Below are 13,766 nucleotides of genomic sequence, written 5' to 3'. Positions count from 1 at the left end.
TTTATTTATTATGTTATATCAGGTTGTGATTTTTTCAGCTGTGATTTTATTTTCTTGCATTTTCTTCTTTATTTTTATAGCGCTATATACAATACAGACGGTATGAAAGCAGCCTCAAAACAAGTAAACAATAAAATGTAAATAAGTGCACTAATGGGAGATTTTGCAAAAATGAAGCTGTCACTGAATCTTGCACCATCTTGTAATTGTGAAAAACTTACATTTCTTAATTAAAAATAAATAGATAAATGAATGTTATATAAGGTTGCAACATTTTTTGTCTGGATGATCTGGATGAATAACAGTGTTGCAGATTTAATGTAAATGAAGCTGTAAGTCAGGATGACACAAGCTTGTAGATTCTGATAAACATATTTCCTAAAAGTAAAATATTTGAATAATATTTTTTATAGTAACACTGGAAGCCCTTGAACTTTTAACTTTAACAAAAATAATGAGGCATTAACCAGTGTGAGACTCTGAACCTGATCCCGTCTCTCTCATTCACTCTTTCAGTCTCAAACACCAGCCTCTAATGCCGTCTTCTTACCTGAGATCAATATTCCTAAAAATCAATTTATGGCCCGTGCTGTGAGCTCCATGCCAGCAGCGCTATCAGAAATGAATACTTCAGGTTTGTTTATTGAAGCGTGTCGCGCCAGCGAGCCGAGATGTTCTGGATGAAGTAGCAGCAGAAATAATGGCAAAACGGCACACACAAACACTGGACTCGCTCCAAACCATCTTCACACACCGAGTCGGGACATGTCAAAAATATATAAACGCAGGCCCCTTTAAGCGTCTCTTTGACTGGCTCTCAGTGGACACTCCAGTGAGCTCTCGTCTCTCATTATCAGTTTCCACACAGCGAGAGACGTGTCTCTGGAGGAGAGAGAGACGTCAGAGAGGGCCCCTTGAGCGTCTGAGAGAATGGGCTGGTTCTGAGACTGAATGGGGTGACGGGGGTGTGGAGGGTAATGACAGAGTCCTCGCAGGCGGCACTAAGTGAAAGGAGGTTAATTGAGAGGTTTCACTGATGACGGGCAGATCTCGGGCGCAGGTGCCCTGCAGCGTAACTTACACTCCACATTAACCAGCGTTACCCTCCAACGTGTGTGTGTGTGTGTCCGCGTGGAAGAGAAAACATCACTTGATTTTCTAACCATCAAGTCATTTTTGTGTCTCTGTTCATCACATTCAAACAATTATTTGAAAACAAAAATAATTGATGATTCTTTTGAGAAAATGCAGAAAATTGTATTTTAAGAATGAAAAAAAATTGTTTGGAAATTGCTAGTAAATTTCACTAACTAGAGGTAACACAGGTAATTACAAATTACATTTTGAAGTAGAAAAATTGAAAGTAGAAAAAAAACACAGATTTTTTATTTATTTATTTTTTACAGAACAGATTTTGCAATTATGTATTCCAAAAGATAATCCAAATCACTATGACAATATTTTAGGTTTAATTCAGTTAATAATTACATTTAGTTTAGCGGTAGCAATGATAATGAACTATTGCACTGTGCAATATGATGCTCAAGGGGTAGAGAATGGGCTAGAAACATGAAGGTCACGGGTTTGATTTCCCCGTAAAGCAAGAATTTATGAAATGTAAATGTATACCTTGAATGCAATGTAATTTGCTGTGGGTAAAAGTGTCTGCCAAATGCATACATTAAAAAAAAAAAAAAAAAAAAAAAAAATATATATATATATATATATATATATATATATATATAAAAAATTACTCTACATATTAGATGGAACACCATTATAGATGTGTCCAGTGTTCATAGTAGTTACAGATTTGTGGTAGCACAGTCTGATTTCTTCCTGCATTCATGTAGCTTAAACACCAGATCATACTTGAGGCTTTGATTCCCAAGGACTGCATGAACGGATAAAATACATACCTTGAATCCAATGCAATTTGCATTACGTGAGAGTGTAAAGATGTATTTTTTTTTTATTCTGCAGGAACTACTCAAACAAAATGTATCAAATAAATTAAAACAGGGAAAGCACCTTTTCCTGAGACCCTGAAACAAAGTGCCAACATCCCCCCAGAGAGGAAGCCTTGTGTCGGGTCAGAACGGTGACGAGCGTCTGTGATAATCAAAAACAACTTTAAAAGAGAGCAGAGCAAAGGTGCTGAGGAAGAGAGAGAGAGAGAGAGAGAGGCTCCTCACACAGGTGTGTTGACGCCCGGGGCTCTGATTTGAGCCCTGACTATCATGTCTTTAAGGACGCAGCGTCAGATGTCTGTGAGCTTTACTGGGGCCAAGACAAACCTGCTGCAGTTGTCAGAGCTTGCTGATGCAGCCGGTGAAAGCGGAGAGGTGTTTCTGGTGTGGTAGATGGGCTGCTGTTGTGCCGCAGGACAGAGAGACAGCAGAAGTGCCAGAACAAAGTCTCGCTGTACAAACCAGCAGCTGCTACTCGCCCGATCAAAGCAGCAGCAAGCGGCTCTTCCTGGCCCAGGTGTTTGACGGACAGCTGACAGCTGGGGTCGACTCGGACCCTCCGGACTCTCAGCCATCGCCCAGTGATGCTTTCATACGGTGTATGTAGAGCCCGCCACCATGCAGACAATCAGGGGTACGCTTCCTAAAAGCAAATGTGGAGAAATCCTACAATTTCTATGAACAAAATGGGTGCATTGATGCTGCTCAGGATGCTATCATGCTAACGTGTCCGTAAGGGACGGGATCAGGAACATGCTGAAAAAGAGGAAAACTCAGCACAATCCAGAGACAGCGACAGCGAGGACCAGTCGGTGCCGCAGTGCTATTGATTTATTTTAATTAGCAGCTCGTTAAATCGTGTCAGTTTACAAAACAAACATATAAGTCTGAGTCTGGTTTTCCACCGGGGTTTTAATGAGTTCTGCACCCCAGAACCCAGAGACAGACAGACACCTCCTCGAGAGGGAGACAGCTGGAGAACACAGACAGACAGACGGAGCGAAACACACACACACACACACACACACTCGCTGCACTCGTCCATCTGCAGTAAATCAAGCGGGTGAGGTAATGCTGGTCTCACCACTCCTGTTTTAACTTAAAGAAGAGAGAGAGAGAGAGAGACAGTGTGTCTCTCTGTGATGAATGGACAGACAGCTCTGGTGTGTGTTTGGCCTGTGGACACACGTCTGACCCTGTTAGTGGGTGTAAACTGAGGAATTGTTTGCTTTGATTAAACCTGTGCCTTGCGTGTTAATCTGCACACACTTCCTAGGTCAAAGTTGATTGTGGTGCTGTCCGCATCCTCCCTCGAGCCGCCGCTGTTTTCTCTGTTTATTTCATTATCTGTTCATTTGTTTTTGAGTCTCATTAAAGAGTAACTTCATTAGTTTTGGTTGGTTGGGTCTGTTTTCCTGGCAGGACGGGATGTTTTTATTGATGAGCAGATGCGGGGTGAGGTGGGTGCGCTGGCTTTGAATTCTCGCAGCTTCAGAGGCTCATGATAGTAACGTCCCGTCAACAAGTGACCCTGTTCCCGATTGGCCAGGCTCTCGTCTCACCCTCCTGTCGGGATTGGTCCGGGCCGGGCGAGCGCTGCTGGCCAGCGTCCAGATGAGGGCGGTTAGGTTTGGGGTTTTCAGGAAAGGAATGCTGACGACAGGGCCAGTTACCAGGTGTGGCAGCAGGACAGCACGGCTCACACACACACACACACTGATCACATGAGTCCACTCTTTGTCAGGAATTCCTCGACCGGCCCCTGAGACTCGCGGTCTGTCTCAGGAGAGTTTGGCTGCTGAAGGTGTGTTTGAAGTGAGGTTTGTGGATGTTGATGCAGCTCCACGCTAGAGCGAGGTCAAGTGGTCTCCTGCAGTCCTGAGTCCATAACTCACCGCCGCAGCGAGTCCATGTGTGTTTGCACTGTCTGATCACACATGTGCTTTATGAAGCCAGGAGACAGCAAAACTTGCTCCAACAGGGTACAAAAAAAGGGCAATAACAAAGGAATTTTTCCTTTTTTACAAAGATAAATTTGATTTTCGCTGCAATACTTTTAGCAGAATTGCAGTACAATTCTACAGTTTAAAACCTTTTACAATATATATATATATATTATTAAGAATTATTAAATATGAATTATTGAAAATGTAGTCTAAATAGAGCTGGCATTCAGTATGTAAAAAAAAAGAAATGCTGGTTTGCTGCATTTTAATTTCTCACAGATTGAAAATGTACTTGTGTGTGTGTGTGTGTGTGTGTGTGTGTGTGTTTTAATGAAAGTGATAAAGGAGTTGTTGAATGAAGTAAAAAAAAGAGATTATTTAATTGTAAACATTAGAAATATAAGTTTAAGTATAATTTATAAATATGTGTAATACAATGTTTTTTGTGCAAAATTATAAATTATTCCATATATATATATAAACATAATAAAAAAATATTAAATTTAAATTTTGGTTTGGGTAATTAAAAATAAAAGGTTGAGAAAGCTGAAAAGAGAGAAGCAAAAATCATTATTTTAGAGAGGCATTACAGATATTCAGTTTGTTTAAATCTACCTAGTTATTGCATGTTAATTACTAGTTTGTCTTAGACTAATAGTTCTAAGAGCATGGGATTTTTGACTTATTATTTTAAAAGGTAATAGACCCTATTAGTGGAAAGCTGCATCATTTGTTTATTTATGTTTTCTGATGCGCTTCCAGACCGAGTGTCAGGAGCACACAGCGTGTGTAAGGGACTTCAGAGCTTTCAGTATTCTGAGCTGCGTCTCATGGAGTGTTTGTCTTTGTTGTGAGCGGCAGTAAAGGACACATTCTGTGGCATATCCAGAGAAATGACCCTGCCGTGACCCTTCACCTCTCCTTTAATTATTTGTTTGAAGACAGCATGGGGTTCCCATGCAGAGGGCGGGGGAGTGTGTGTGTGTGTGTGTGTTTCTGAGGGTTCAGTTCCTCTGCTGTGGTTTATGCAGCTTCAGTAAAGAGTCTAACAGATCATCACAATGCCTATTAGTTCAATATTTATGTAAGCTACATTTTCCCTTTTTTTGGCATATCTTTAGTATTTGGTACATTTGTTTTGTTGTTTATAAATTGTTTATGTGTTTATATTTGTTTTATGTCTCTATAACTATTTAAATATTTAAAGTATCCATTAAATGCATGTTTTATTTCATATGTGTTGTGAAAAATACAAACCAAAATTTGTAGACAGAAATAAAGGCCCGAGTTTGTGGTGTTGTGTGGTCAGAATGCAGTGTGTGTGTGTGTGTGTGCTGGTGGGTGTTGTTCTAAGCACACCCCATTAGCAGCTCATGGGAGGAGGTGAAACTGTTATCAGAGGAGGGTCTGATAATCTCAATTGGCTTTACTCACACTGATAGAATGCACAGCGCTGCTGGGCCGCTCCTGCAGGGTTACTGTGGCAACAGTTTGGAGAGGCAAAACATACACTGTGTGTGTGCGTGTGTGTGTGTGTGTGTGTGTGTGTGTGTGTGTGAGAGAGAGAGGTCAGTCAGTCCCAGCAGCTACTCTTAAAGAAATTCATAAATCACTCTTCTGGCTCTCTCATTGGTATTTTGTTGTTTATGAGGCCTTTTTTTTTTTTTTTTTTTACAAAACATAATTTAAGTGATAATTTATAAACAGGATCAGGTGTTTATTTTAAGATAATGACTGACTAAAAATATTTTATACTGCTTACTACTATTTACTGGTCAGCAAATACAGCAAATAAATTAAGTTTAGGCCGGCAACATAGGTTTCTGAAATCCTATGTTTCTGAAAGAAGTCTGATCACCAAGGCTGCATTTATTTCATCAAAATGAAGTAAAAATAGTAATATTATGAAATATTATTACAATTTAAAACAGCTGTTTTCTAAGTGTTAAAATGTAATTTATTCCTGTGATCAAGGCTGAATCTTTAGCAACATTAGTCTTCAGTCTTCAGTGTCACATGATCTTCAGAAATCATTCTAATAATATATATATATAGAAAGAGAGAGAGAGAGAGAGAGAGAATCAATGTTGAAAATACCATCTGTCCAGTTTACTGTCATTATACACAAATATTTGACCACAGGGTAAACAGACACATGGATCACAAAGCTTCCATAGAACGCAATAGGAAATGAGTGCTGTTTATTTGATAAATGTGTAAGTGTGTGATGAATGGTACAGGTGTGTGTTCATGTGACAGATGATCTTGATATCCACACATCATGTATTTAAACTTCTGTCGTTAGTGTCGGTTGCTCAGTACTAGTGCTTCTTTAGTAGCGCTCTTGTCTTTCAAAGAAAGCAGACGTATTCCTCTTTTCCCAGCATTCGTGCAGTGAGCTTCAGCATGTCATTGTGAAGGCACAGCGTTTAAGTTAATGGAAGGTAAGAGCATGTACGGCGGCTTCAGGAGGGATTAGAGCTCAAATTGATTCCAGTCCTGCTTGTATCTAATGACCGGTCCCATAGAGTCGCCCTGTGTGCACTCGCCCGCTTCTTTTATGCGGGATAGCCCCAGCATGATCCGAACCCTCGCTCTAATATCAAACACATGTGGGCGCCTTTAACTCTTGCTCCTTTAGTTCGGGTCTCTCCCGGCACGGAGCGGCCGTTTTGTCTTTGACACGGCCCATTCGACATTAAAAAAGTTTCTTGGGCTGGCACTGACCTCCCGATGACCCCGGCGGCCCGAAGCTGCTGGAGAGGTTTTGTGGAGCAGGGCTTATTTGCTGCTGTGCTGGTGATAAAACTTCAGACAGGCTAATTGATGGCCTCGCTGACAAAACAATAGCTGCTGAAAGCCTGGAGCTCATTTACAGACAGCTGGAGAGGAGAGAGACCCCTGCCACGGGCCCTCACCAGGACCAGGGGACCCACTCCCAGGGCCATTTGTATCGCATTTGTGCATGCGTGAGGTGGGGGTTCTCAGTTTGATGAAGTTTCACTAGAAGACTATAGAGCTTTCAGATGAACCTGGAGAACAGCTCAGGTCACTTGTAGAGCTCTCTTGGCAGATCTGAGCGTGTTGTTGAGATCTCACGTGAGATTATGTTTTGAGAAGCAGGAGACTTCAGAAACATCTCCACTTATCTGATTGTTGTCTTGGAGAAACCATTCCAGATCTGGTCTGTGTTTTGTCTTTCTTCAGGCAGAGCTTTGATAAGCTACTCAGACACTTTCATTTATTAACATCATCTCAAATTCATCTAATACAAACCTCCAGAACTCCTGAGTTTGAGCGTGTATGTTGTTTTCTGGTTTATCTGGACTGGCAGTACTCAAGTAGACTAGACGAGTCCATCTCAGATGTCCAAGACCATATCTTTTATGATTAGCTAAGACCAGCTCATCCGAATCCAACTCCAGGACGAGTCTAAATGCTCCAGAAATATGATCTTGTCCTCGAGTACGCTAACTGCTAATGCTACTAATACCAAGTGTTTAATATCAGCCACATGCTGGGTTTGTGATGGCAGGTGATGTAATGGGTCTTGTTTTTCTCTTGTGTTTTCAGGTTCATTAATGCCAGAAGAAGAATAGTGCAGCCCATGATTGACCAGTCAAATCGAGCAGGTAAACATCATCTCATCTTCTCAACACTGTTTGTGTCTCACTTGAGAGTCTTTGAGCAAGTCTCTCCCATGTCTACGGTACATGGAGAGCAGATTGAATCTAATTGGATGTTCCTCCATCTCGCTGGTTGGAGGGACATTAGTGAATCTCAATGCTAATTGGCCTCAGGAGAACTTTACAGTAATTCGGGAGCGTTTCACCGTTTCTCTTTGTGTTAGGGTACATTAGAAATGATTTGCATAAACATCCAGGAATTCACACCAGAAACATGAGGGAAATTCTGTAGTATTTTGAGTTATCGATGGCTTGATAATGTTTCTCGCTGTAGTAAGAGATGATTTATTAGGATTTCTGCAGTGCACACTGGGATAAACAGTGTTTTTACTGATGAATGTAGATGCAGATCTTCCAGCGACAGCTTTAGTACCACTGTGTGGTTTCTAGATCTCTGACACGCTATGATCTCCTGAACCCAAGACCAGTGAAGTAAGTCAAGAGATAGACATCATTGAGTGCTGCTGGACAGTTGACGCAAACTTCTCTTGTCCTGTTGGTGCATACGTTGGAGAATGGCATGTGTGTGTGTGTGTGTGTGGCTGATGAACAGCTCATCGTGTTTGGGCTGCTGCTGGGATAATCGCTGATTGTCTGGTGTGTCTTCTCTCTTCTTCCCCTGGTGTCCACGTTTGACTTCACTCAGGTTTTCTTCTTGATCCTTCAGTGAGCCAGGGAGCGGCGTACAGTCCGGAGGGGCAGCCCATGGGCAGCTTCGTGCTGGACGGACAGCAACACATGGGCATCCGGCCGGCAGGTGAGATCCAGTCACCCTTTCAACATCGTGTTTGATTCTTTTAGACCAGGGGTGTCCAAATCTGCTCAGAAAGGCCAAACTCTGTCTTGCAGAGTTTAGCCACAATCTGTCCTAACACACCTAGTAATCCTGAAGACCTTGACTAGCTGGATTGTGTGTGTTTGCAGGACAGTTGACCTCCAGAAGCAGGATTGGACACTCTTAGTAAATTCAGGCCTCCTGGTTCTGGTTCTAAATGGTTTCTCTTCCAGTGATCTCAGGTGTCTCACATAGAGTGAGATTCAGGAGAGAACATTTCTCTGACTGCTCAGACGTCTGAAATCAAAAGACTCCTCTCTCTTTAAAGAATCAAATGATTTTGGCTATGCAGATCCATTTTAACTAACATTTAGGAAGACAAAATGAAAAACCCCTTACCTGAGCAACCTCTTGCTCGGACCTGAGGTCTCTGGGATGTTGTCAGTTTTATATCTCCTCCAGTGTGTTTGGGATCTTGGGCTCTGCTGGGCACTGACTGTCTGTGCTGTTTGTCTCTGCAGGTCCTATGAGTGGCATGGGCATGAATATGGGCATGGACGGCCAGTGGCACTACATGTAACGGCTGTACAGTAAAGAAAAGGGGGAAGTAAGTACACTGGGACTCTTTTTTCCTCCGCCTTTCTTTCTTTCAATAGTCTTTCCTGTCCATTTCCTGTCAGAATTCCCCTGAAAACCCAAAATAACACCACAGACGCGCCACTTTACAGCCGCCCTGCAATTGCTAAACATCAGGGCGAGTTTAAACGAGTCAGGTGAGCCGCGAGTCGTGCGATGTTTCCTGGACAGCCTGGAACAAAAACAAGCAGAGAAGCACTAAAGTGGAATTTATTTATCGCTGCAGCGGCGCCGCGCTCCACGTCTCATGCGGCCAATGCAAATGTTAGACATTTGGAGGGAAAAATGGCATCTCCTGAGGTAGAATATGACGGGGTGAAATTAAGCGGGCTCCAGTGAAGCGATAAAAAAGGAGAAGTGAAACTGTCCTCAGAGTGACATAAATCCGTCAGGGGAAGGATTGATGGCCAAATTATCTTATATGCAAAGACGGGAGCAGTGTAGTACATTACGCTCCCGGAGAGAGATATAGAGACGGTGGGTGACACGGCCATCCTTCACCGGGGGAAGCCGCGCGTCTTTTCTTTTTTACTGGGAACGGAGGGAGATGGAATGGGAATATCTGCAGATGAGAGCGTGTGGGCTACGGAAGGATGGCATTAAAGAACGACCGCATGTAAACGCAGAGATCTCCTCGTCTGATTGAGACGGCCGCCGGCGCCGCACCACTGACATTTGAGAAATCAAGACGTATGACGTCCCAAAGGTGGCAGGGCACAGAAGATTTTATTTAACACCTCTACTTCCTGCTCAATGAGCCTCAATATAATAACACTTTGCTTGATTAAAAGAACCCTTTATATGTAAATAGACGGCAGTTTCCTGTAGGTCACCATAGCGATGCTGTGACGACCCCCCCCCCCCCCTCGTTAATAGACTATGAAACGTGGCGAGAGTGTTCCCTAAAACAGCCGCAGAGACAACATTTGCTCAGCTTGGATAATTTTTAATACGGCACGGGATCATTTTGAGACTATTTAATTACGAAACATATTTTATGCTTCATGAGCAATTAGATTAATAGCTTAATACAGAGGAATATTAGCCATCTCTGATTCGATTACACACACACACAATATGCTGTATTTGCTGTTTAATTATGAACGGTGATGGAGTGTGCTCAGAGAGGTGTGCTGTGACTGAAGGATGCAGATCTAGACCAAGGTTTACAGCGTCACACATTTCTACGGAACATTTAAAGGGAAGAGCTGCAGATTTTAAAGGATCACTTTGCATGTGTGATGAATGTATGGAGAATGCATGCAGTTTCCTCTCAAATACTTGGCCTGCGCTGTTCTTTACTTGAATCAGTGAGTGCCTGACCTTGGAGTGACCCTGTCCCCTCCTTTAAATGACTGTTTTTAATGCCCCTGGGGTCACATTACAAAACACTGGCGTCCTGCTAGTGATTCCACTTCCGTGAACTGTTTGGATTCAGCAGCTCAGTGCCACTAATGTGTTTCACCAGCACTGATTCTACACACGCATCTGTCCTCCTAGTTCTCTTTATGGTCTCCAGCTCAATGTAAGATCTTGTCCTGTATAATAAGCAGATATTGTACTGCTCCCTGAGTGGTGTGGTGTCAACCAGCCCCTAAATAATTTAGCAAGTTGGTAAAGGAACTTAAATCTGTTTGCAGCGGCGCAGCCAGTTCTGTCACTCAATTTTGTCTGGGATTTGACTGCTCTGAACGCTGATAATTTTAGTATTATGAGATTATTTCCACAATCACTGCATTTTGCCCACAACGCCAAGGTCATGGGTTCGATTCCCAGAGAAGGTAAAATGCATGCATTGTTCTGCTGCGTGACTGAAGATGGATGAAGGAAGGAAATTAATTCTACATCTAAGTGTTTTCTCACAGGTGTGCACAAGTCGATGCACCGAGCAGAGATACAGGCCATTATCAAATGTCTCGGCTCAAGTGTGCTCTTTGTTTGAATTCTCTTTAGCCGTACTGGCTGCAGATGCGTGGCCTGAATCTAGATCAGGGTGCTGCGATCGCATTGGTCTCGCACCGCTGACTGTGTGTTTCTCTGAATCTCAGGTCTGTGAGGCGTGCCGGGGGAGTTCGTACCTCAGCGTGGTCCTGTGGGCATGAGCATGGCATCACCGACCCACCCCCTCCACCGAAAGCCCCTCGTCTCCTTCGTTTGTCACACCGAGCTCCTCGTCACCCTCCGACCCGTGCGGCCATGCTAATGCACGGAGACCCCCTCCTCGAGCAGAATGACCACGACTCCTCTGACCCCTGACCACAGCGCTGCTGGACCGGCCAATGACCGAAGGGAACCAACAAACACCACCACGGATGAACTGGACAATAACCCCACGAAAGATTTTTGAAGGAAAAGAGAATGCAGTGAAGTATCCGAAAGCTTCACGTGGAATTCCAGACGAGCTGTGATCGCCTTTTATCTTGTGAATTTTGTTACTTTTGTTGCTGGAGGACCAAGAGCTGACAGAAACACTTTGTAAAGTATTGGGTGTCTGTTCAAAACAACAGAGGATGTTTCAGCTAATTAAAAATACACACATGCACACACACACACACACACACATGATATAATGATAAAAAAAAGAAAAACGAAAAAAAAAAGACAAAAGAGACTCCAAGAGTTCAAACTACTGTAGTATAAAAACATAGAAACTAAATTAAATCTTGTACATTTGTATTCTCACTCACTTTATGTTTCATGAGCTAGTCCTAGAGTAAATCGTTGCCCTGTTTTTCACACTGTGTGTGCTGATCCCGAGCAGAGGAGCTCCGATCGCGGCAATAACGGGAGAATCACGGTGAACCCGCCCCGTCACGGACCACAGCACCGGTGATGACGACGACTGAAGCCCGCGCTCTTCAGAGACCCCTCCGCTTTTTCCGTCATGCATTTAACATTTTTTGGTCCATGAATGAATGTTGCTCTGTAGGTGAAGTTCTTCGTTTGAATTGCCCAAGCACTGGATTGTGTTGCTTTTATACGTTTTTATTATCATTATTATTATTATTATTAATTTTGTATCTCGGACTCTCAGAGTAAGAGCCTTATGAAGGACGTGTATCCTCGAGAAGCTGAACGCCTGGGGATCAATAAATCTGTCGATCCTCGGCACACACAGCAGAGAAGCGGTCGACGCGGAGAAAAACTTTAAAAGGATGAAAAAAAGAAAAGAAAAAATGAACTTAAATTATGAACTCAAAGCTCGGTGAGAAGCTGAGAGAATATTGTAAGAAACTTCGTTCAGAGTTCAGTCTATTAATTGTTTCATGTTAGATATTCTATGTGTTTACCTCAACTGAAGACGAATGTTTTTGCTAGTTTCAGATCTGCTGTGGCATTGATATTGTTATGTCCATGATTCCCCTTCCTTTATCAGCACGTGCTCCACTAGAAGATGAAAACTGTCTCCCTCGAGCTTTGTCACAAATACATTCAGTACTTGTATGAGGACTGTGGCGTGATGTTTCAAAGGTGTTCAGTCACAAATGCTGTAATAAATATTTCATTTTTGATTTTGGTAGATTCTTGTGTGCTGTACAGTGTGTTGCACATGGGAAATAATATCATATCTGTAATGCATAAAGAATAGCTCATATAAAATGAATTATTCTTATTTAATACGCTTACAAAGAATTGGGCCCGTTTGTTTTTTCAGCAGCCTGTTGTTGTCGTGTGAAGGATCGTGGCGTGTTACTGTTCTCTAAACCCGATCCTGCTCTGAAGATGTTTGTTCTGACACACGCTGACTTACTGCAGGACTCAGAGGGGCACATGTGCAGGGACTGAAGGGGTTCGAGTCTCAGCGGCGCCTCCTGCTGGCGCCTCGGTCACACTGCACCCGCTGCGCCACGGCAAAGAATTACGATTACTATTATTATTATTATTACTACTACTACTACTACTATTATTATTATTATTATTATTATTATTATTATTATTATTATTACTATTATTATTATTATTGTTGTGGTCGTTGTTGTTGTTGTTGTTATTATTATTATTATTATTACAAACGGCATTTATACATACTAGTAAAATTCTGAAAGGCGATTACAGTGACAAGGACGATCACGTGCGCAAAACAAAAGCAACGAATAAAACGCGTTTTTTTCAGGAAAGAGCAGCATTTCCTCGTACTCGTAGTGAAAAAAATATATTCATAGTCAAATGTTTAAAAAGCTTGACGTGGAAGTTAATCTTTTTTTCTCTTTTCTTTTTTCCTTTTTTTTTCATTAGTTAAATGTTTAATATGTTTTTCTGAATATGTACTGAAGGCTTCTCAGTTTAGCGCTCGATGCATAAAAGAGAACAGGCGAATTTCCCCAAAGCGGAAGGCTTTTAATTATTGGTAAAAAAAAAAAAAAAGCTGAATTACAGTACTAATAATTTAAAATAAAACCAGCGGTAATTATTAATTTACTAAATAATATAATTCTAAAATATATGACTGCAAGTAAATATCCCGCAGTGTGCAGTCGCGAGGAGAGATCTGAACATCTCCTGCACATCTACAGATCTGCGCTTTGAGCTGTTTTTATTAGCGCTGTGCAAGATGTCATGGCCAGTTTAATTATTTACATTTATTGTATTTATTTATGTGTATTTTTTTCAACAAGAATCACAAACGAACAAATGTAATTTCAGTGCCTGGTCATTCGAGAAAACAGACGTGCAAATATTCTAAAGTATATGCTGAAAGAAAAAGAAAGGAAGAGCAGTGAAAGGAAGGGCGGCATCACTGGGAGCTGATTTT

General features: G+C 42.0%; 1 protein-coding gene across 4 annotated transcripts in view; it reads left to right on the top strand.

Annotated features, from left to right (window-relative positions):
- The window catches only part of LOC127933215 (homeobox protein Meis2-like), a 57,657-nt gene extending 45,124 nt beyond the window's left edge, over positions 1-12,533 (top strand). For 2 of the 4 annotated variants that reach the window (XM_052530025.1, XM_052530022.1), the window contains exons 10-13: positions 7,490-7,548; positions 8,270-8,359; positions 8,899-8,984; positions 11,062-12,533. In XM_052530025.1, the coding sequence (XP_052385985.1) occupies positions 7,490-7,548; positions 8,270-8,359; positions 8,899-8,957 (208 nt within the window). In that variant the 3' untranslated portion in view covers positions 8,958-8,984; positions 11,062-12,533. Of the gene's footprint in view, positions 1-7,489; positions 7,549-8,248; positions 8,360-8,898; positions 8,985-11,061 lie in introns of all 4 variants that reach the window. The other 2 variants (XM_052530024.1, XM_052530023.1) reach the window with 1 other exon arrangement.
- Positions 12,534-13,766: the final 1,233 nt, after the last annotated feature.

The sequence above is a fragment of the Carassius gibelio genome, chromosome A17 (assembly GCF_023724105.1).
Source record: "Carassius gibelio isolate Cgi1373 ecotype wild population from Czech Republic chromosome A17, carGib1.2-hapl.c, whole genome shotgun sequence".
Taxonomy (NCBI): Eukaryota; Metazoa; Chordata; class Actinopteri; order Cypriniformes; family Cyprinidae; genus Carassius; species Carassius gibelio.
This window is presented reverse-complemented; position numbering and strand designations above follow the sequence as displayed.